The 21,343-nt window shown below is 36.9% G+C and overlaps 4 protein-coding genes across 5 annotated transcripts; 1 reads left to right on the forward strand and 3 right to left on the reverse strand.

Annotated features, from left to right (window-relative positions):
• Window positions 1-1,880: 1,880 nt before the first annotated feature.
• Window positions 1,881-8,432, reverse strand: LOC117628599 (multiple myeloma tumor-associated protein 2 homolog). 2 transcript variants are annotated; one of them, XM_034361088.1, is made up of 6 exons: window positions 8,253-8,396; window positions 8,067-8,174; window positions 7,578-7,723; window positions 6,634-6,723; window positions 5,229-5,496; window positions 1,881-2,489 (listed from the first exon to the last, which is right to left on the reverse strand). In XM_034361088.1, the coding sequence occupies exons 3-6, from the start codon at window positions 7,618-7,620 to the stop codon at window positions 2,204-2,206; spliced, it is 687 nt and encodes a 228-aa protein (XP_034216979.1). In that variant the 5' UTR covers window positions 7,621-7,723; window positions 8,067-8,174; window positions 8,253-8,396; the 3' UTR covers window positions 1,881-2,203. The 2 variants fall into 2 exon arrangements, with proteins under 2 accessions (XP_034216979.1, XP_034216978.1); XM_034361087.1 differs by lacking the exon at window positions 8,067-8,174 and having other exon boundaries at window positions 8,253-8,432.
• Window positions 8,433-11,464: 3,032 nt separating this feature from the next.
• On the reverse strand, window positions 11,465-15,367 carry LOC117628380 (phosphatidylinositol-glycan biosynthesis class X protein-like). Its single transcript, XM_034360811.1, has 4 exons — window positions 14,912-15,367; window positions 12,463-12,853; window positions 12,166-12,332; window positions 11,465-11,799 (listed from the first exon to the last, which is right to left on the reverse strand). The coding sequence occupies exons 1-4, from the start codon at window positions 15,020-15,022 to the stop codon at window positions 11,503-11,505; spliced, it is 966 nt and encodes a 321-aa protein (XP_034216702.1). The 5' UTR covers window positions 15,023-15,367; the 3' UTR covers window positions 11,465-11,502.
• LOC117628381 (protein SAMBA-like) lies at window positions 15,343-18,782 on the forward strand. The gene is made up of 3 exons (XM_034360812.1): window positions 15,343-15,609; window positions 16,123-16,233; window positions 18,552-18,782. Exons 1-3 carry the CDS (start codon window positions 15,447-15,449, stop codon window positions 18,611-18,613), a joined length of 336 nt encoding a protein of 111 aa, XP_034216703.1. The 5' UTR covers window positions 15,343-15,446; the 3' UTR covers window positions 18,614-18,782.
• Window positions 18,783-19,795: 1,013 nt separating this feature from the next.
• LOC117627563 (mitogen-activated protein kinase kinase 10-like) lies at window positions 19,796-20,830 on the reverse strand. Its single transcript, XM_034359703.1, has one exon. The coding sequence runs from the start codon at window positions 20,828-20,830 to the stop codon at window positions 19,796-19,798; it is 1,035 nt and encodes a 344-aa protein (XP_034215594.1).
• Window positions 20,831-21,343: the final 513 nt, after the last annotated feature.

Here is a 21,343-nt window from a genome sequence, read left to right on the forward strand (position 1 = left end):
AGTCAATGTGTCGTGCAAATGTTTGTCTCCTAGTTTTTCCTTCAACAATTTATGTAAACACTTCTCATCATATTTGGGTCCTCCTAAAAGTTTGAAATAATGTGTGATGTTAACGATGAGAGAGCTATTGTACAAGTAATATCGTATGCATACGAAAGGTACACAGTAGAACAATGTGATCTCTCTGTCAACAATTAACTACACCTAGATTGGGGGAAGATTTTAGGGCAGTGTTTGAGATAAAAAAGGATGATATCTTTAGTAGTATATAAGGGACGATTATTTTCATTTGGGGTAGTAAGCATGGTCGCCACAAGGCCACATGTGCTCGTCCCTGCAAATACATGAAAATAATCTACGAGCCTTGCATGCTTAAAATAAAAGGTTTAATCCCTCTTATTCCACCTCCATCAATACTAAGAATAGTGATGAGACTTCCGTTGGTGGAGAATGAAGGGATGATCATGTTTTATCCATGGGTGAGAGATTGAAGACAAGACAATGCACAAGGCTTAATCTAGCAACGAAAACTGAGAGAGAGATTAATTTGAGGTTTCAAGAATCTAAAGAGGAAAGGTTTGCAAATTATGGAAGAGTTGTGGAGTGTATACAGAGGTTTTTCCCTTCCCCGATCAGGTAATTTTAGTTTCCATTTTTATTCAAGGCTGTATTTACTTTCCTTTTTAGATAGTTCTATTGTGATTAATACTTCTTTCCTATATTGTTAATTTGTTGAGATTCCTGGTTTATGTTCGCAGTGATCACATAAATCTTCCTACAGAGACACAAGTTTCTGTTTTCTAAATAGGATTGCATTCTTTCTTGCAGCATTCTCATCCTCGATTGCATTCTTTCTTGCAGCATTCTCATCCTCGATCTTGGACTTCGAAATTTCATTCCCGTTCTCATTATTCTCTGGTTCTCCTCCTCCAGAATTACGACTCACTTCACTCTTCATACAATTCCCATCACCAAGAACCGAATTTTGATCGCACCCTCCAAGCAAACTGACCTTCCCCTGCTCTTCCTCAATAGAACAACTCAAATTTTCTGATATTTCACACTCCTCCTTCTCCACACAACCAATTGGCACATACCCATCGGCAGTCTATTCAGACCCACAACCAATTGGGTCATACTCATACACATTAAGAATTTTCCTTTGGCCTTCACCGCCATTTGCCTCTCCAATAGACTCTTCTTCAACCACCTCAACCTTGACCTCCCCTGTTTCTGCCATATGAGGGCTTGGTATATCCTTAAACCAGACTCAAAATCCAAGAACGAATCTGCAAACGTCCAGTCTCTGGGATCAACAGGGGCAGGTGGGTCCTTCGAATTCTTGGTCTTTGAAGCTTGATCGAGGTCTTCGAGGTCTAGTTCAGGGATGAGGCCTACCATTTGAGAACGCAGACAGGAAGAATTTGCGTTGAAGAATGAGATAAATGAAATTCTATGCGTGCTAATAGCAAGCCAATATAAATAGTTAGGATTTTGCTTTGATTTTAGAATTTGAAACTATGTTGGTTTTTTTGCTGTTTTTTTTTTTTTTTTGGCGGGAAGAGAGGGAAGAGAAAATGGGAAAGGGAGAGATTGAAACTTTGACACAACTTTCAAAATCAATGAGATATATATAATTATGTGTTTATCTCTCGCGTGAACGTGAAGTAACTTGACTAGTCATGCTATGAGAAAGATAAAGACATGATTATACAACCAATTACATGTAAGATTCTCTCAATAACTTAGCATATATGAAGTATAGCCAAAGGTGCGATCACAGGGTCCCCAAATTTTTGTTTTCCTAATACATTGATACATTGAGCATTCTCCACTGCACTTCAGAAACGTTTCATTTTCTTAAAACAAAAAACAAAACAAAAAAAGAAATAAGACCCCTTGCAAGCATGGATAGGCGACAGGGCCGTAGATTACATGGCACGGATGGTCCAAATTAACATGCATTGCACATGATTTAAACTAACACCAACAGCAAATATAATAATTTATTCCAGTTATTTTTCAGAATAAGAGGGTCCAAACTAAACCCAAGGTTACCCTCTGCCAACCAGAAAATCTAAAACCAACTGAATTTCCGATCAATCAGCACCGAAAAATACAGTAGATAGTTCATGTATGATTTACAAAGAACTTACTAATCTCCCTTGAAAGTTGTGACAATATTTCACAAAACCTTGAAATATTATTCAGAGTCTGAATCATGTCTCCTCTTCTCCTTGAGTTTCTTGTGTTTCCTTCTCTCATCTGAGGAACGCTGTTTTCCATGCTTTTCGCGCTTTTCATGTCTCTCATGCTTCTCCCGCTTTCTCTCTTCACGCCTCCTTTTCTTTCGACTGCTTTCATCATCTAATTCCTCTTTATTTTTTTCTTTTGGTGGTGAATCAGGCACAGTCATGTTTCCCATTTCAGGTGGAACATCCTTGACTGTAGATGGAAGGGAACTTGACTCATCCCAAGGACAAGGTGCTCTGCAGTGAGATCAAGACAAAATTTTGAATTATTGGGCAAAACAGATCAAGAAGAATTAAGCTACGCAAAGAAAAAGACAATGGAAGGCAAAACATAAAGTACAAAACACATACCAACCAAAAACAAAAAGAAGACTACACATCAGGCTGGTGATATGAACATAAATTTACTACCAATAAACGTAAATTGTAAATCGTTATATATAAAACATGTTTTTATTATCATATATCAGTACTACCTTCCCATGGTAAGGCTTGTCCTCAAAAATTAGTTTTAGGGCCGAGCTTATGACATCAGCTATCACCGTGTTTATGACCCAGATAATAACAAGTCTTAAATAATGCAATCTACAAAGTTGAATCCCAAAAGTCTTAAATAAGATGTGTTTTGTTGGTTCCATCTCCTGTTGTGTTTCGCCCACGTTAATATACTCATCCTAATTGCATAGTAAGCCACATGACAGTCTTTGAACACAACCATTCCTTTCTCATGATCTCATGTTGGCCCCTTGGGAGTCCCTTTCCTAATATTTTCTACATAAGTTGATTTCATTGCCATTGTTTTTTTGTACATATGAAACGTGAATGTTTATTAAAAATAAAACAGTATAACAAAAGTGAACATGAAGTCACACTTCTAAAAGAAAACTAAACATGCAAACTGCACCAACACCTCAGTCCTAGGGGAGGGAGAACACCAAAACAAGAACAGAATTCCAGAGAGCTACAAAACAGATGCTTTCCAGTCTGACAAAATGACAGAAAAAGATAAACTCCCTGAACTCTGAAACTACAGATGCCCACTCAACATATTCTCAAAAACCATTCTGTTCCTTTCAACCCATAAAACCCAGAAAATAGCCATCATAGCACATCTCCCCAGAACTACACCCCTTTTCTTTCCACCAAAAAATCTAAACTTCTCACATAATAGCACATTACACGACACGGGGATGGACCAGCATAAACCTTTCTCCTTGATTAACTGAAACCACAAAGAAGAAGCTGCTGGACAGTGCAGCAACAAGTGATCCATACTTTCCAAGGCCTTTCTTTCCAAGGCATTTCTGCACATAACACACAAGTGGGGAGACAAGGAAATGGAGGGTTGCCTTCTTTGAACCATATCACAAGTTTTGATCTTCCTATGAGAAATTAACCAAGCTACCAGTCGTACCTTGGGAGGCACTTTGGCTTTCCAAATAACAAAGGAGGGAGCAAAAATAGAGAAAGCAGGGTTATCCAAAAGATGCTTTGAGAATGGTTTACAAGTAAAAATGCTCGAAGACTCCAATATCCAAACTCTCCTATTTTCTTCATGGGGAACAACCAAGTGAAAATTGACGGCAACGACAACAACTCTCTCACTTCTGGTTCATTCAAATGTCTTCTAAACACAAAATCCCAGCTTAAAGGCAAAGAAGACGAATTTACATACATTCTTGCAACAGATGAATTAAGAGACTGGGATAATCCATGAGATGAAGATGTAGTGAAAAAAAATCTGTTTTCCCTGCCCAAATCTCTTCCCAAAACCTCACTCTTTCCCCATTTCCCACCCCGAAATGAAAACAAGGTGTAAAAGAAGCAATCCCTTTAGAATTATCTGTCCATGGGCATCAACTTGAATCTCTAGCCACAATTTTGGGATCCCAGCCACTCTCAGATAAGCTATACTTATTTTTTTATTACATCATATCAAAGGGTAGTTGTCTTTGTCTGGAATACCCACAGCCACTTCCCAAGCAAAGATTCATGTCTCTTTACTACATTACCCAACCATAAACCTCCTTTTTCTTTGGTTTGAGACACAACTTCCCATCTCACCAAATGGTTCTTCCCTTCCACTACAAGGAATTTTAAAAAGAGACCAACAGTAACTTAAGAAACTGCTCAACACCGATTAGATTAAAATCATCCTTTTCCCTCTTGACAAACAAGGCCTTACTTCAGCCCTCTAACCTTCTTTCCACTTTTTCCACTACTGGGCACCAAAAATTGGCTGCTCTTGGATTCACTCCAAGAGGCAACCCCAAATACTTTAGAGGCCAGCTTCCCAACTCACAGTCCAAGACCTTTGCCAACTCCTAAATCTCCACTTATTGAGTGTGAATACCTGCAATTGAGCACTGGGCTCTATTGATTTTTAACCCAGCCATGGCATAAAAACTTCAATCACCATGTTATGTGGGGTCATCGCAATGGTATTTTATTTGTTCGTGAATTTTTTTTTTATCAACTATTTTTTCAGGTGAATGGATATTAGAGAGCTCGTAGATTGTGGTGTGGTTAGTTTTGGGTGTGGTGTTCTGGTAGTGGTGGGCATTTAACCCGCCAACCTACCAACCCAATCCGCTTGGTCTGGGTTGTAGGTGCTATTTTAGAGCCCTCCAAATTGCTGATCCGGTGGACATCTTATCCAAATTGTTCAATTTTCTTTAAAACACTCAGAAAACGATCGTTATGAAAACCATGCAACGTATTCTCTCTCTCTCTCTTTTCTTTTTCTTTGGTAAGTAAACAGAATAATTGCATTAACAGAAATGGAGAGTACAATCAAAGTGGATCATCATTCAGCAAGAAATACACCTCCCAACCTATACTAGACAAAACATCAAAACCAGCAACAACAATATGACTAGATTTAGATAGCGCTAGTACTACATACCAAAAAAAAAAGGAAGAAGCCAAGGCACCACTTAAACATTAATTATTTTCACTTTCAGTTTAGTTACATACCTTGAAAAACCAAGACCATGTACACGTGCTGCTTCAGCGTGCCCTTCACCTAAGTCCTCTGCAGTAGAGCCTCGCTTCACAAGTTCTGAAAACTCATGCTTATCAAGCCGATTACCTTGACCTCGGCTTGCACGCTTAGGAGCTAAGCCAAGTGCCTCCCTCATAGCCTGCTCCTCCTCGTCCTTAATTCTTTTAATCTCCTCTTTTGCAGCCTCCATTTCTGCATTCTGAGTTTTTTTGTCTTTCGTATACCAGTGTAGATCTTTACCTGTTGAACCAATATAACGAACAGTTGTGAACATCTTTACCAATAAATGAACAATTGTAAAATCTTTGCACACAAGACTTACAAGTGGATGAAAGGAAAAAAATAAGGAAAAAGGAAAAAAGGTAAAAAATCCTTTAAACAAACAAAAACAAACAACACTACATAAAAATCAGCATGTACGCTAACTTTGCTAGTAGCTGTCTAACCAGATAAACACTTTAATTTCTAGAGATTAGACCCTTGTGTAAAAGAAATTAAAAGCAGACATTTAAAAGACTCCATGACTTCTTTATTTTGGACAAAAGAGGCTTCTCATACATTTCACCCATGGCAGTGGATTATCCTTACAAAATAAGGAAATGCATCAATCCCTTTTATAAATGATAATTCAAGCATCATTTGTAGAGTTAAGTGCCAGTAGAATACAAACTTAAGATACTGTGCAAGAACAAAATTCCCAAAAGCACTACATTCGAACCAAATCCAATCATGTCATACAACATAAAAATTTGGCAGACAAGAAGAGACTCATAACTACCGTCTATACCCAAAATTATGTCAGCAATGCTCTTTGCAACGCTTAGGGAAACTGATTTTGTGTTTCATCAATAGGTTCCAAAGAAATGTTAACAAATTTGAATGTGTGCCGACTTGATATGTATTGGCCCAATTTCCAGTAGTGTGAATAATTAGTGATCCAAAAATATGGAAAGGTCAATACTTGTGACATGGTTCAAAGAATGAGACCAAATTATTGCCAATGATACAACAATTGCAAGGGCATTACAGAGTTCATTGCCGTTGTTCCTTCCTCTCAAGAAAAAAGGTAGGAACAGGGACAATTGGCAACAACAGAAACAAAGACAACGGCAAAACAAAACAAAGTAAAGAACAACAAATATCAGAGTAACGTTGGGTTGGAAAAGGCATCTTAGTCTTTTCAATTTAACAATTAGCTAGGTTTATAATTTTTTTAAAAGTGGCCATCTTCATTAAATGTATGATGGGTGGGCTATTTGTTTATAAAAAATTAAAAAAAAAAACAAACTACTTGCAACTTCAAACCAAATTAAAAATTTCATGCGAAATGGTCAAAATGAACGAATTATTGCGATTTGAACAAACAAGATGTCTCACCTTTTTGCCATCTTCCAACAGGTGCCTTGATACTGTGACCAAGATAATTTTCTCGATGTTTATCAACCTTCACATCATCCCAACTAAATTCTGTACATCAAAGGAGAGGCAGAAAGTTCATTAGACATAAAAAGATTATTAAGCCTCCAAGCATAAGGATGCACCTAAATGTACGAGCACTATGTTCATTGACCATGTCGATGAGGTTTACACACAAATATGTGATGGAGATCATATAGAGGCATCTACTGGGGGTTTGTTTATGTTATTAAGAATTACATACATTTTTTTCCATTTTGGGATCTTCCTACTATTTAGAGTACACATAATTTTCAATTGTGCTCTCTTTAACTAGTAGGGTTTATGTCCCTACTATTATCAGGGTTTCACTGTAGGTTTTATTGGCTTGTTGTGCTTCAACTTCCTATTATACAAGAGGCCTTACTCCAAGCTAATTGAGTGGAGTTGAACGTTGAATGTTGAACATTAAAATCCTATTGCCCCCATGTTTTTTTTTTTCTTCTCTACCTTCCTTTCTTACTTCCCCTGTTTTTCTGATCCCTAAATTCCCTTTCTGTCCCACATCAGATGTTCAAGTTTTTCCATGCACCTCTCTAGAATAGACGAACAACTTTCTCACCAAGTCACTAAATTCATGATTTCTACTAACGAACAAATGGTTAGCTAAGAATAGGATTTTAGAAGCAATTATTTTTAAGCATTAATCAGAGGAAATTATCGGTAAAAGAACTAAAAAGTTAACTATACACTTCTGTGTATCCCATCGGTGGGAAAATTTTTTTTTTTCAGTAAATAAAACTCCCTCCCTGCCTACATGAATCTCAACAAAAACCTAATCTTAGAGTTGCAATTCTACCATAATGTTCACTATTTTCCTTGAAGCAAATGAAAGAAAAGAATCTCTCTAGAGAGAGAGCGCTTACGATCTCGACCACCACGAACACCGCCTCTAGTGGGATGATACATATTTGATATGTCTAGAGACAATCCTTATGTGACTCTGTTCAGCAATCAGCAGGAGCTTCCTTTCTCTAGTTGTTTGGCGATGGATCTTTCGGAAGACGCTATTCTGTCAATAGCAATCAACACAACATCAGCAAGTCCCAATATGAGCAACAGACGAAAAGAAAATGAAACAGCAAATCCAGTCCAAATCAAGAGGCTATCCACGAAACAATAGCAGAAGGAATAGAAAATTCCAAGGAAAAACAAAAAATAAAGCATCCCAATTAAATTGCAACAATCCAAACAGAAAATTAGGTTAAATCAAGAAGCAAAAGTAAGACAGCAAAACCCAATTGAGTATAAATAAAATCAAACCCATGAAGAAAGTTAATCGACAAAAATCACAACCACTATTTCAAAAAGGACGCCACAAACAAACCTAAGGGCATAGCCATATCAAAGCTCACCACGGCAGAAAAATAATGTCATATCACCAACATTGAAGCGCCAAATAGGATACTCAATTCAGAGAAACACGCCCAAAAATTGGATCCCAAGAACAAAACCTTCAATTTCTGTGCAAAATCGCAGGGATTGAGAAATCCATATAGCAATCAACAGGAACCCAAAAAAATTGCGAAAAAAATCCTTACCTTGGCAACAAACCGCGCGATGCTTGGGCAACCCAGCAACCAAGCTCAGGTAAAATAATTGAAACTCAAATACACAAGGATAAATTGAAGAAAGTTGAGAGATTATTTTTATTTTTATTTTTATTTTTTGAGAGAGAGAGAGAGAGAGAGGGAGGTGGTGGCGCGAGATGCAGATGAGAGCCCACAAAGCACTACGTACATTAGCCTAATCAGTCCGTTGCACTTGTTTTGAATTTGATCCAACGGCTGTGAATTGATGACCTGATGACCGGATATCAATTCTGTGCCAGGGACCAGGGAGCTTCTTAATCAACAGCCGTTGGATTTAATCCAACAATATACAGCAGTCTAAAACAATAAACTCAACTAAATAAAAAATACACTCTTATTTTTTGTAGGGCTGGCAATGGGTCGTGTCGTGTCGGGTTCGTGTCGTGTCGGAATAATAAACGTGTCAAGAATGCTCAACCCGAACCCAACCCATTTAATAAACGTTTCGTGTCGGGTTCGGGTCGTCTTTTATCGTGCGGGTTTCGAGTCGTGTAACGGGTTCATAAATAATAACATGCATGTTACAAAACCCACAACCGAAAAAATTTAAATTAAAAAAAAACAGAGAGAGTAGAGAAAATATAAGGAAAAGAAAGAAAAAAAAAAGATAGAGAGATGAGAGAAGAGAGAAGGAAAAGAAAGAAAGAAAAATAGAGAGAGAGAGAGAGAGAGAGAGAGAGAGAGAGAGAGAGAGAGAGGAGAGAAGATTGAAGGAAAGAAAGAAAGAGAAAAGAAAGATGAGAGAAAACTAAAGAGAAAGAAAAGAAAGAAGAAAAAAAAAAAAGGAGAGAAGAGGAAAGGAAAAGAGAGAAGAAGAAAAAAAGGGAGAAAGAAGAAAGAAGAAAGAACGAAAAAAAAAGAAAAAAAAAAAGAAGAGGAGAAGAGAGACCGAAAAGAAAGGAAAACACAAAAGAAAAAGAAACATTATAAATATCAAAAGGTATACTATAAAATCACAAAATTGTTTGTAGCATGGTGGATAAGGTGTTTGAGAAAAATGAAGATGGTAGGAGTTCGAAACCCCTTGTGTGTGTTTTGAAATCTCCATTTGTCTTTATTTTTTAGTGGGTTAGCGGGTTGTATACGGGTTGACACGACCCGTGACACGACCCGTTTAATAAACGGGTTAGATAGGTATTATAGCGGGTTGGCGGGTTGACCCGAAACCCACCCGTTTATTAAACGGGTCAGAACGGGTTGCCCCGAAATTGACCTGTTTTTTTATCGTGCGGGTTGAACCCGCTAATTTCTCGTGCGGGTTTCGAGTCGTGTATCGGGTCGTGTCCGAAATTGCCACCCCTAATTTTTTGGTTCGATTCTCTTTCTTAATTCTTAAATAAATAAAATCAAAAATAAAAAACCAATTGAAAGAGCCTAGTACTTTTTAAATCCGATTCTTTTATTATTATTTTTTTTTCTGGTAAATAATTTTCAGTGCTTCGCCCAAAAGAAAAAAAAAAAATTCAATGCAATTTTTAGAAAGGAAACTTCTATTATTTTCTCGGTTTCTTTCAGACATTTCTTCTACTTCATCCCTTCCAATTCCAAACTATCCTATGTGCCATTGTTTTCTCTACAAAGAGTTTTCGATTTTTCTTTTTTCTTCATAATCTCTTATCCATGGTCATAACTCTCTCCCTTCTTTCAAGCTTGGCAACAACTCTTCTATTTTTAATCTCACTAGGTTTTATTTGAGAAATAAAAAAACAGAAATCTTTGCACACTTCAATAAACCAGAACTACAGACAACTCGACGATGGTGCGTGATGAAACATATCTTTCTAAAATTCTATTTCAGTTGGATTCTCCTAAAAGGATTAGAAATGGGCGAAGTTTTGCTTTCTAGAAACAAATAGAGTGAAATCAGTCACAAGTGGCACATTTTCTTTCTTGCAACAACGCCTAAAACTTGATGTATGCTTAAATTAACTTAAATATTAGACTAATTTAAATCAAATTAAAACTCACAAGTGCACGAATCAATTTATAGTACAATGTGATGCAAGTACGAGTATCGTTCCCACAAATATTAGTGATCAATTCGAGTTCTTTAACCTAACTCAATTTAAGACTTTTTTTTTTGGATTTTCAATTTATAACTTAACTACTTAACACTAACAGAAAAAGGAAAAAAAAAAAAAAACGAAACACAACTTAGAACTAAAAAGAGATGCAACGATTTAAAAGCAAACGATTACACGAAACTAAATGAAAACAAGCAATTGAAACTATCAAGTCAGGGAAGGAATAGGAAGTAAAAGGACATCACTTAAGATTTCTAAGGTTATTCGGCTTCCAAATTTTAATGAGCACTAGGGTTTTAGACTAACCACTAATTTGCTTGTCCAAATTCTAAGATGTATTGACGATTCCGTACCTGAGTCCTCTTCTTAGGGCACTTATGAAGGAAATCTTGTTCGTGAGAAATCAAAGCCACAATATTTAAGCTTTGATTTGTGATAGTTTAATTATGGTGGGTAGACTCCTATCGAATTACAAGCACAAGGGTAAATGAGAAATATTGTCTAAAGGATACTGTAACTCTGCAGGACTCTTTCATCTATCCAAGTCAGTATTTTGTAATTCATTATATTTATGTATTGATTTAATTATATATAGAGAATATATTTTGTACTGTTTTTATTCTATTATTTGGTTATATTCTGATTGTTCTTCAACATAGCTTTGAGGTTGGAAGTCACCTGTATGGCCGATTAGGCCCAATTTGGATTGGTTTTTCGGTTTGAAATGTTCAGCTCTACTGGGAATTACGCTAATCTATTGAGATATGGTATGCTACATATCAATATTTGCAACAAGAAATGAATCCCAATTTTTATGATGTCCTTTTCGGGAGCCACAGGAAATGCATCCCATCAGTAGGTATGAGAGGATTAATGTCAAGGACAAATGATTGATTTACCCATTCGAAGAAAGACTCTCTCATCTGAATATTTGGTTTTTAAATTTCCCTTCTAGTGTTTGTCTCAAAGCTCTATATGATACACGGAATATTGATCTTTGTATCTTTTTATTTTGTCATTGAAAATAAAAACGCTGATGTTGTATGATAGGATTAAAGTGAGAATGGGAAATAAGTCACTCAAAAAATAGATTGAATATGGGAGTTTGGTGTAAATTATGAAAACAAAACATCAAAATGAATGCTAACTGTAAAGCAACAAACTTGTTTAATGAATTACGATTCTTTCAAATGTTTGCTCGAGTTGATGTCTGAATAAAATATGGATGTAGCAGCAATTAAAATAGCTGAAAATAAGGCTGCAACAAAAGTGAAAATGGATACAATTCCAGCATGCACCTTCATCCCAGAAGGGATTTTCCAGACAACTGTACCATATGTTAATTTAGAACCAGTAATCTCTGACACCTTATATAAACAGCTTTCATCATGTGACTTTCCCTCAACACTGCAACGCATGAACAAATCAGGTACACCAAACTTGACTTCCCAATAGCCGTTTTCATTAAGAGGCTGCACCCAGAAAAGCAAAGGTAAAATGATACAAAATAAAGAATATAGCAGCTGGTTCTCTCTACGCAAAAGAATGATATTCCCGATAAAATTAAAAACAAAAACAGTGTCCAACGCACACACAAAGGCTCTTCTCAGATTTCAATCATGAGAAAATGCCAACCGGTCTCTGTATATACCAGTGGACGTAGTTCTCGTCAAGTATGCATGAATAATAATCTATTTGTCTACATATCCCTATTTCAAACCATATATGCAATGCTGAATGAATATAGGGCTAGCATAGATGAAAAAAATCTTCCGAACTATAAATAACTAAGGGAAACCAGACACAGTTACAGTTCCACACATAACCTTTTCACTTACTGGATATCGTGCATGTAATGGAATCTCTACATTGATGTTAAACTCTTCAGCGTGTCTCAGAAAGAGATTATGACCAATATCCATGTGAACTTCGACAGCAGAACGATTGGAAAGAAATGAAGGAGACTCTAAATTGGTATCTCCAAATACAGCGATATTGCTATATACTGCATTACATGGAAAAATTCAATTACAAGAAACAAAATCAGTGCAATATCTCTGGATAGCAGGTTATGGGTAATATTTTGTTTTCATTTGAGGGGGAAGAAGAAGAGGAGAAACAAGAAGGATAGATACCACCACGCTGAAGGAGATGTTGAAGCTCAAATGGATCTGCAAATACCCCAGATGGCAGTCTCTCAATGATTATGACCTCACAATGGTGAATTGGTAACTCAGATATGGACTTTGGTTTGATATTAACTCTGATGGATGAAGTGAGATGACGATGAGAACCATGGCCTATCAGATTCCGATGCAAAATTGAGAGTTTTAGCACAAGACTCAGATCATGGGGAAGCACCTCACACATACCAAAAGGAAGTTCTCGCCCTATAAAATCTTGGAAATCTGAATCTAACAAGTTTTCATATTTTTCATAATAAGATTGCATAATATACTTCCTGAAACTACAAAAGGCACTGATCTTTGAGTCACTATCATCATAGTTTGGATCACAGCTTCCCACCTGAAAAATTAAAAGATATGTTTGACAGATCAAAATCTTAAAGTAATCTTACAGAAGGAAGATCAAGTCGACAATATATGATAGTGTAAACTTTCTGTCAATTATGAAAACAAGTGCTTACTTATCCAAAGAAAAAACCATAAACTAACAAAATTAAAAAATTAAATTAAATGAGGGAGAAAAAAAGAATTAGTCTCTCTTTAGGTATTTATAATAGGTATTTCCAGCCAAAGAGGAAAATATGTATTCATCTAGAAAAAAATACTTATAAGGTGAAGAATTTTGTATCATAAACTTAATGAACTTGTTAGATCCAAGTGCAGTTTTCATGTTGTTGAACTTTCATTGCTTTTACTTCAACCAATTTCCATTATTCATGACATCCCAGAATTCCATAATATAAATTAGAGTGTTGTTGACATCAAAATTCATGACCTTATTTTATAATTTGTAAAGAGAGTAATTTTCTTTGTTCAACAATTTGGCTTGTTTTGTTAGATTGTGAATCGGGGCTGTTGAGTAGGTGGAAACATGTGTGAACGTGCAGTCTTGATTCACAATCAAACAACATAACATGCCAGATATCCAGCAAAAAAGATTGTTATTATTATTTAGGATATATCATTGATGATGCAACTGGAAAACAGCTTAAAATGCTTCAGAGTTACAGTTTTAGCAGCATACCTAAGTTCCCAATGATGAGTTATGCTAATTTGCTAAAATCAATTAGTTGTTCTGGTTATAACAGGAAGGTAATTATTCAAACGGGGTTCGGGTTGCATTCAGTACTTGGGATCAAGCAGGCTACACCAAACTATCGTTCATGTACTTTGATTGTGGAAGCTAAACAAGAAACTAGAGAGCTGAATGCACATGCCCTTAACTGATAATCCTAATTGCTAACGCAGAAATGCTATCATTTCAAAGATTGCCAGATCGCAATCAAACACAATCCGCCTTATGCTGATACAAAGGCTCTAACAAACTCTTAAATAGTGGAGCCTTTGTGAGAAGAGAGCTTCCAAATTGATGGCATTGGGCATATGGCAAGTCAGGCACTCTATGCAGAGAAAGAAGCATTCATTGCAAATAACAGATTGGAGCAGAAGATGATATGGATTAAAGTTGATGAACAGGAGCTTTCATGTAACTATGATGATCAGTGTAAAACAATCTCTAGAAATTGGATTCAAACTAGGGATTAAACGTCTACTTTCTTGTCTGAAATATGAACCGACCACCAAAACAAGATGTGGAATTTCTTTCATTAGTTCATCTTTTGTTTTATATATATCTTTTTGGAGTAGTGAATTTAAGTTCATAATGGCTCCGAATCTTTGAGCAGCTGGAAAAGAGGCAATGTGAATTGATTTTATCAAGGCTTCCAAATTCTATAACTATGGACCATATCCAGATTATAATTGAGTGACAACCTGTTTTAGGGACAAGACAAAAAGGAGAAAGAAAAGAAATAGAAGATCAGCATTTCGGCATGTAGGGTTATGCATACCATGAAGATCTGTAGCATGTAGTCGCAATGAAACAAGAAATTAGAAGGACTCAAAGTTTCTGCATGAGGGGTTGCGCCCGCGCACACACACACACCATGAACTATAAGAGGTACTCCCCCAATTATAACTCAAGCTATGAACCATTGTCAATTGCAATGTTTCTGTCCTACCAAATGGTCTTTCAGCACCCCAACCAAAGAAAAAAAAAAAAAAAGGACAAAACAAAAGCATGTTTATTCTATGCATAACTCACCCAAGGCCAGAACTTTATGAGATCTGCTAACCCCACAATCAATATCACGTCATTAGACACCAAAGTGGGATTTCTAAAACTATCAAGAAGCTTTCTAAATATGAGTGGCAAAACAGCCCACAAAATGCGTGGCAGATCATGCTTTATTTGTACATAATAAGAAAATGACCAATTGCAACCCTTGAACAAGAAAATGGAAACAACTGCAATGCAATAACATCATATATTATATATATATATATATATATACACATAGGTAAAACTTGAAGGAAAAGAGAAACAAAAAGCACTGACCTCGCTTAAAACTGCAGAAGAATGGATGCAAAAACCAATGCCAGAGAAGAATACCAAGACAAGTCCAACGAACAAGGAATTGGGCAGGCGAAGAGGCATCTGAGTTTCCATAACAAAAATAGCAAGCAACTCAAACAGAATGCTCAAAGGTGCAAGCAGCGACCTTGAAACAAAATGGTTTTCAGTTTCAAGAAGAAACTTTGCATCTATGAATTCATTAACCTAATTTCAATTTTCGATTGGGAAAGAAAAATGAATCTGTTAAAGCTCTACTTATGCAGCAGATCTTCTAAGTAATCGGTTGAACGACCAAAACAAAAAAGGCTTCGGCTGGTTGAAGAAGTAATTAAGGCAAAGTTTTAAGGGCGAAAGTGTAATTTAGGGAGTCAAACGTTGGATAAAGATTAGAACTTTTGGAAGAGAGAGCCAGAAACTGATAAATTCGAAAGTGTACTGAAAGTTAGGAATTTTCCTGGTGTGAGTCTAAGAAAGTGAATTTTCCAGGAAAATAAGCATTGAAGAAGGAAGGAGAGAGATGAGTAGTTCATCACCAGCACATTCTTCAATATCAACAACAGCAATAGCTGGAGAAAGGGGAGAACGAAATGGCAGCAGCAATCCTGCTTTGTCTACAGACGACTTCCTCTTCCCCATTGATCTGATTTCTATTCAAGATCGCAAAGAAGAGGCAATGCTTGGTTTGTTTCTTTAACCATTGCTTGCTTTTATTTTTTATTTTTGGTGGTGATTATTGTTGTTAGTGTATATCTATGTTATTGCATTTTTGCATTATTGGTAATGGATAAAAGTGGGTTTCAGAGAGCTTCTAGTGATAATTGTGTGGGGATGTTTGGAGAGATGCTTTTATTCTCTGATGGGTGGCTTAAACTTTTATCAATTAAATTTTTTTATGGCAGGTTTTGGAACAATGACAAATGTTTTATGAACTTACTTTTCTTTACAGTTGGTTTTAGTTGTGTAAGTCTTAAAAAACCTGACTGGGTTAAATTTTCATGTAAAAATCATTTCTTGTTTTGTTCTTGTGAATGGAGAGTAAGAAATCAATCAACTCAAATAGACCAAGCAAGCACCTATTTTAGACAAACATTAAGATTTGATAAATGAGTACTATAGAATGCCTTTTCTTATGCTTCTGTGGCTACCAATGCATATTCTTTATCTGAAATGAGTGTTTATTTTCTAAATTGCAGTTATAAAATCTGATCTGATGGACGCACTTAACAAGGTGGTTAAATCTCTTGATGAAGATAATTGGATCTTTGAAGGACCACGCCACCGTATCAACCCTATATCAAGAAAAGGTTAGTTTAACCCCCTACTACCTTTGGTTGAAGATAATTGGATGTTTGGATGTTGAATTTTATCATGCCTTGTGTTCCTGGGTTTGTGTCATTGGTATGAAACTCTTGAACTATTTTGAAGAACAAAATAAAACAGTAATGCTCCTTTTTTCTTTTCTTATTGGATCTGTGGTCTATAGTTTTCGGTGCATTTTCTGCCTGCCTGATACAAAAGTCATAGTCCAAGATGTTTGACACTACATTTCATTCCTGATGCTTCAAACTATAGTTGGTTTCTGGTGACATGCTAGCACCACAGTAGTTAAGAAGACTCTTGAAATCGTAGTTAAGACTTAAGAGTACTGTAGATATCTATATCACGTTCGTAGGGCTGGTAACTCATGGAAGATCATACTTCTCCTAGTTTCTAAAAGGTTCAAAACTAGAGCTTAAATGTAATGACAACTTGGACAAAAATACAGTTAATCTACATATGCATCGATGTTCTTGCCTTAAGCTATGTAGGATTCTATTCCCACTCAGTTTATTGAAGCTGTAGCAAACAAGTAAGTATTACAATGTTGATCAGAATATTACTAGTGGAGATTGCACTTCCATCTACCCTGGTGGAGTTTCTTATATTTGTCACTCTTTATATATTCAGACTGGAGCGGTTTTGTTGGTTTCAGAACCACACAACATTCAACTAACCCACTTGATCACACTCCTAAGTATATAACTGAAACAAACCCATAGGATACTGAGAATCTGAACCAACCTGAGAGACTTCAACACCGTTTAAAAATAACTACGCCGTGTAAGGTCGTCTTTAACTCCTTCCTGAGGGGTTGTAAGGCAGTGGCTCTAGTTTTTTTGTTTTTGTTATTTTCGACTCCGTGGAGTCTTCCTTTTCCTTCTTGTATTGTTTTGGTGGATTCCTTATCCTCCTTTTTCTCAATACAATGTCTCTACTAAAATTATAATAAATAAAAAAATCTGAAGCAACCTGGTCAGTTGGACCCAGTTATTTGAACACCCCTAGTATAAGGAGTAAAGAATTTGCATTACCTGCATTGGATGATTATGCGTGCAGCTTTTGATGAAGAAAATTATCCTATTATCTAGCTTACTGTTTGCAGACAGCACGCCTAGTTAATTTTTTTCTATTGAGTATTATGCCCACATCCACGTGCGATATAAATTAATTTGGTAGAAAATGACCTGAATGCATTTGTACCAATTTGTGCTTGTTGATGGAATAAATGTTTTTTTATTAAAGAAAATGTAAGACATTGTAACGTTTAAGTATTTTGTACCATTTCGTGGTTCATAATGAGATGTTTTATAGAAATTATCAATTTTCTTTACAAATTACGATGAATCACTACTGTTTTTAATTCTTGGTGTTTCCCATAAACTTAAAAGATGCTTTTAGTATTAGGTTACAGATGCTTTGGATTATATTATTATTTTCTGGTTTTGTTTTTCCTGGTTCTGTTATTAGTCTATGCTGTTTAAGTGGTTTCCTCTTTGGTTTCTACTAGTTTTAGGTGAACTGGTTATGCATGTTTGTTGGATTCCCCAAAATTAGGAATTTCCAAGAACAATCATTTTCACACACAGTTCCTGTTCCTGCACCAAGTTTGTGCTTCTAAGTCCTAAACAGAATGCCACCTAGGGATAGTTGAAAGGCCTTTGTTCATGCTGTTAGAAGATTTTGCTTGACAACAAAATTTGAGGAGGGGGGGCGGGGGAGTTGTTAACATGTTATGATGGTGTTATTTGAGTTTACGAGCACTTATAAAGCTGACTAGTTACAACTTGAAATAAAATAAATTGAAGATATACTCTCAAATCTTTCCCATCATAGTTTTCTTCACCCTTCTGAGATACTCAAACTAAATAGAAGTTAGACGAGATGGCATCCATTGTTCTGCAAGAAGAGGAGATAATGAAAATCCATAAGACACGGGGTGCCCTAGTGAACCACAACAAACAACTTGGGAGAAAGCATGGTATGCCATAAAAGAATGCTTAGTCATAGAAGCATAAGCAAGGCATAAGTCCACACAGTGGTGAAGCTACTGTGTTATATGTCCTCGTGTAGGAAATTTGTTTGGCTACAATAGCACGTGAATTACAACAGCTTTGACAGAGTTCTTCCTGTGTTTTTATTGATTTGTTTAAATTTTCTTCGTAATGGAAATAAATCCGTTGCTCGGCCTTCTAACGCTTTTGAACTCATGCCATTATCTTCATACTGGTCTCACTTTCACTCGTCAGTTTTTGTATTGTGACATTAAATAGTTGATTACTTGCTGTTATTTTCTCTTACTCAGGCGGTTTTCTCCAGAAGCATATGGAAATTTCAAATAATTGGAATTTAGCCCCACCAAAATGATTTTCAGCTAGGAAGGATAATGTATTTGTTGTATTTGTATGATGTTATGATGTAGAAGCAGCATGTTGATATGAATTTCTGGATTTGCTGCTTTGTCACAAGATTGACAAGCATTTTGTTCTGTCTCTGTTTGATTTAACATCCATAAAATAGTGGGCATTGCAACTTCTCTCTCTCTCTCCTCCCAAAATATCACTTGTATTAAAAAAAACATAAATAAAAAAAAAAAAAGAAATGTTGTGGCTGAAGGAAAAACTTCATGCATGTTTGGTGGGGTGGTTTCGGACTCAACCCTTCATAGAAGCCCATGGAAAGCAGAGAATTTCGACAAAGCCTTGGTGTTATATGTAGAAACAGATAGCAGATTTATGATTGTTGCCGTTGTTTTATGTGAACTAGAGTCTCCTTTAGTAGGTCTTAGGTGGGGCGGTCCCTCGTGCGATGACTCTTGCAAGAAAGGGACCCCTGCATTGATTGAGAGTGGTTGCACTGGTGACGTGGTCAGACCGCCCCACCCAAAACCTTTGAGCCGTGAGATAACGTTGAGGTTGTTGGGGGAGTCTGCAATCAGAACTTGCTCCTCTCAGACTAAATCAAAATAGGCTAGAATGCTTCTATCGATAGAGTATAGAATTGTGATGGAACTTTGTTTCCGGCCAATCAACAATATATGGAGTGGCTGGCTGAGGTCTGTGTAGTAGATTGTAGACCATCGGTGGAGTGATCATGTTGGATTGGTCGTATGTCCCAAGATCAACACAAATAACATCATATTAAGTTGAGCAAGTGTATTCTGGACTATGACAATGGCAGTTCAATAGTCTTCCATAATCTATTGTATTATTTGTTGGAAAACAGAAAACAAAAAACGTAGACAATCATGCGCAAAGCAAACAAGCCACAATTTTCTTTTACCTTAATTCCAGGTTCTCCCCCATCTTTAAAAGAAAATGTCAGTGGTAAAAGACATAGTTTTAGGTGTTTCTAAAAATTTACCCTTTTTTTTTTTGAACTTTCAAAAGAAGGTAAAAGAGAAGTAGAAAAAAGAAGATAAAAGAGAATGTAGCTCGCTTTTAAAAATAGGATAAAATTATTTAAAGCCTTAGAAAATCTAGTGGAAGGAAAGATAAGAGAAGAAAAGAAGAATAAGAAGGAAATGAACTAATAAAGCAAGCAAAGCAATTAAACATAATCAACCAAGTCGTCAGTGGAAGAGCAGCAAGTTTTATTGACAAAAGGGTGGTCAAGAAGCTCATCAACAGTTGCTCTCTTCCTCCAATCCTTCTCCACACATCTCCAAATGAAACTCCGAAACTCTGGGGATGCCGTCTCCGGCATCTCCACCCCCTCTCCAAAGCATATCACACACATTAAAGTTGCCCAATCTGGTTTCTGCTCAGGAGTAATCAGTGGGAAACGACCCATGTGACATTGCAACACCACCAATCCAAGTGACCACACATCACCGGCAAACCCATCCGCATTATCACCGCCCCACCTCTCTGGATCAAACCTTTCAGGACTCATGTACGCATAAGTGCCCATGTAGGAGTCGCACGCCTCACGGGCACCTGCCACAACATGGCTCACCCCGAAATCTGCAATTTTCACTTGGCCTCTACCATTTATGAGCAGGTTTGAGGGCTTGATGTCCCTATGCACTATCTGCATGGCATGCAGATAGTGCAGTCCTTGAAGGACACGCTTTGCCACGCTAGAAATTACGTGCTCAGGCAATCTCTTGCGTGCTCGCAGCACATCGAGCAGCGAGCCTCCTTCCATATACTCCATCACAAAACACAAATCACCCCCACCATCATTGTGATCACTAGTACTACTCATGAAGCCATTATTGTCAAAAACCCCATGGCATCTAATGACATAGGGCGAGTCCACTAGCTTAAGGATCTCCGCCTCACGCGCCGCTTGTTGCAAGATACCGGTGCCATTGTGGTCGAAACGGAGGACTTTCAATGCGTAAATGGTTGAGGTTTTCTCGTGACACACTTTATAAACAGTGCCGCCATTGCCATGTCCAAGAACTTCCAGTTTCTCAAGGTCAGAGAGGTTTTCGATATTGGCTGGAGAGTCAGGAGTAGAAGTAGGAGTAGTAGTCCTCTGCTGCCTGAAATGATCAGCTGCTACCGGAGTAACATCCGGTGGCAGTGGGGAGAGCCTTAGTGCTTGTTGGTGCCTTCTCTCTCTCACCAGTTTCATTTACACTGATAATCAATGAGCACACATGCACACACTCTTCCTTGATCCTCCTTTGTTTTACACTGGATGAGAAATAATTAATCGTGCTAACAAATCTACTCAAATCAGTCAATCTGACCCTCGTGCGTTTAACTACAATATTTGTTGCTTTCAAACTCATAGCAGGGCTGACAAGTGGCCTAGGCTATCCCAAAATTAACGGGCAGCTGAAGTTTATCTCATCTGCACCTGTAAAACGTGGTTAGTTTTGAGGTGAAATTACTTATATCGACACGTATGCTTTTCTTGTTATACTAGCATCTTGGCACACGCTCACTCATGCACGTCCCAATCGGCTTTTTTTTGGTTGTCAAAGACTTTTTTTTCATAATTAATATATATTTTAAAAGAAGTTAAAATGGATAAAATTACCCTTATTTATTTTGGATTTTCTAAGGAATACTTTACATTTGCATGTCTTTGGTTTGAAAATTGAGAGGTTTTTTTTATCTTTTTTGAAAAAGTTTTGGCTTT

The sequence above is a fragment of the Prunus dulcis genome, chromosome 5, assembly GCF_902201215.1.
Source record: "Prunus dulcis chromosome 5, ALMONDv2, whole genome shotgun sequence".
NCBI classification, from domain to species: domain Eukaryota; kingdom Viridiplantae; phylum Streptophyta; class Magnoliopsida; order Rosales; family Rosaceae; genus Prunus; species Prunus dulcis.

What these genes read in the sequence shown, in the direction of transcription:
- LOC117628380 (XM_034360811.1), bottom strand. Translation starts at nt 15,022, where the DNA reads ATGGAAACTCAGATGCCTCTTCGCCTGCCCAATTCCTTGTTCGTTGGA. An exon ending in CTTCTGCAGTTTTAAGCGAG is followed by an intron (nt 12,854 to 14,911) that starts GTCAGTGCTTTT and finishes TTAATTTTTCAG; the next exon opens with GTGGGAAGCTGTGATCCAAA. An exon ending in ACATCTCCTTCAGCGTGGTG is followed by an intron (nt 12,333 to 12,462) that starts GTATCTATCCTT and finishes CATGTAATGCAG; the next exon opens with TATATAGCAATATCGCTGTA.
- LOC117628599 (XM_034361087.1), bottom strand. Translation starts at nt 7,620, where the DNA reads ATGTATCATCCCACTAGAGGCGGTGTTCGTGGTGGTCGAGATC. An exon ending in TGTTCGTGGTGGTCGAGATC is followed by an intron (nt 6,724 to 7,577) that starts GTAAGCGCTCTC and finishes TTTGATGTACAG; the next exon opens with AATTTAGTTGGGATGATGTG. An exon ending in CATGGTCTTGGTTTTTCAAG is followed by an intron (nt 2,490 to 5,228) that starts GTATGTAACTAA and finishes ATCTCACTGCAG; the next exon opens with AGCACCTTGTCCTTGGGATG.
- LOC117628381 (XM_034360812.1), top strand. Translation starts at nt 15,447, where the DNA reads ATGAGTAGTTCATCACCAGCACATTCTTCAATATCAACAACAGCAATA. An exon ending in CAAAGAAGAGGCAATGCTTG is followed by an intron (nt 15,610 to 16,122) that starts GTTTGTTTCTTT and finishes TCTAAATTGCAG; the next exon opens with TTATAAAATCTGATCTGATG. An exon ending in CAACCCTATATCAAGAAAAG is followed by an intron (nt 16,234 to 18,551) that starts GTTAGTTTAACC and finishes TCTCTTACTCAG; the next exon opens with GCGGTTTTCTCCAGAAGCAT.
- LOC117627563 (XM_034359703.1), bottom strand. Translation starts at nt 20,830, where the DNA reads ATGAAACTGGTGAGAGAGAGAAGGCACCAACAAGCACTAAGGCTCTCC.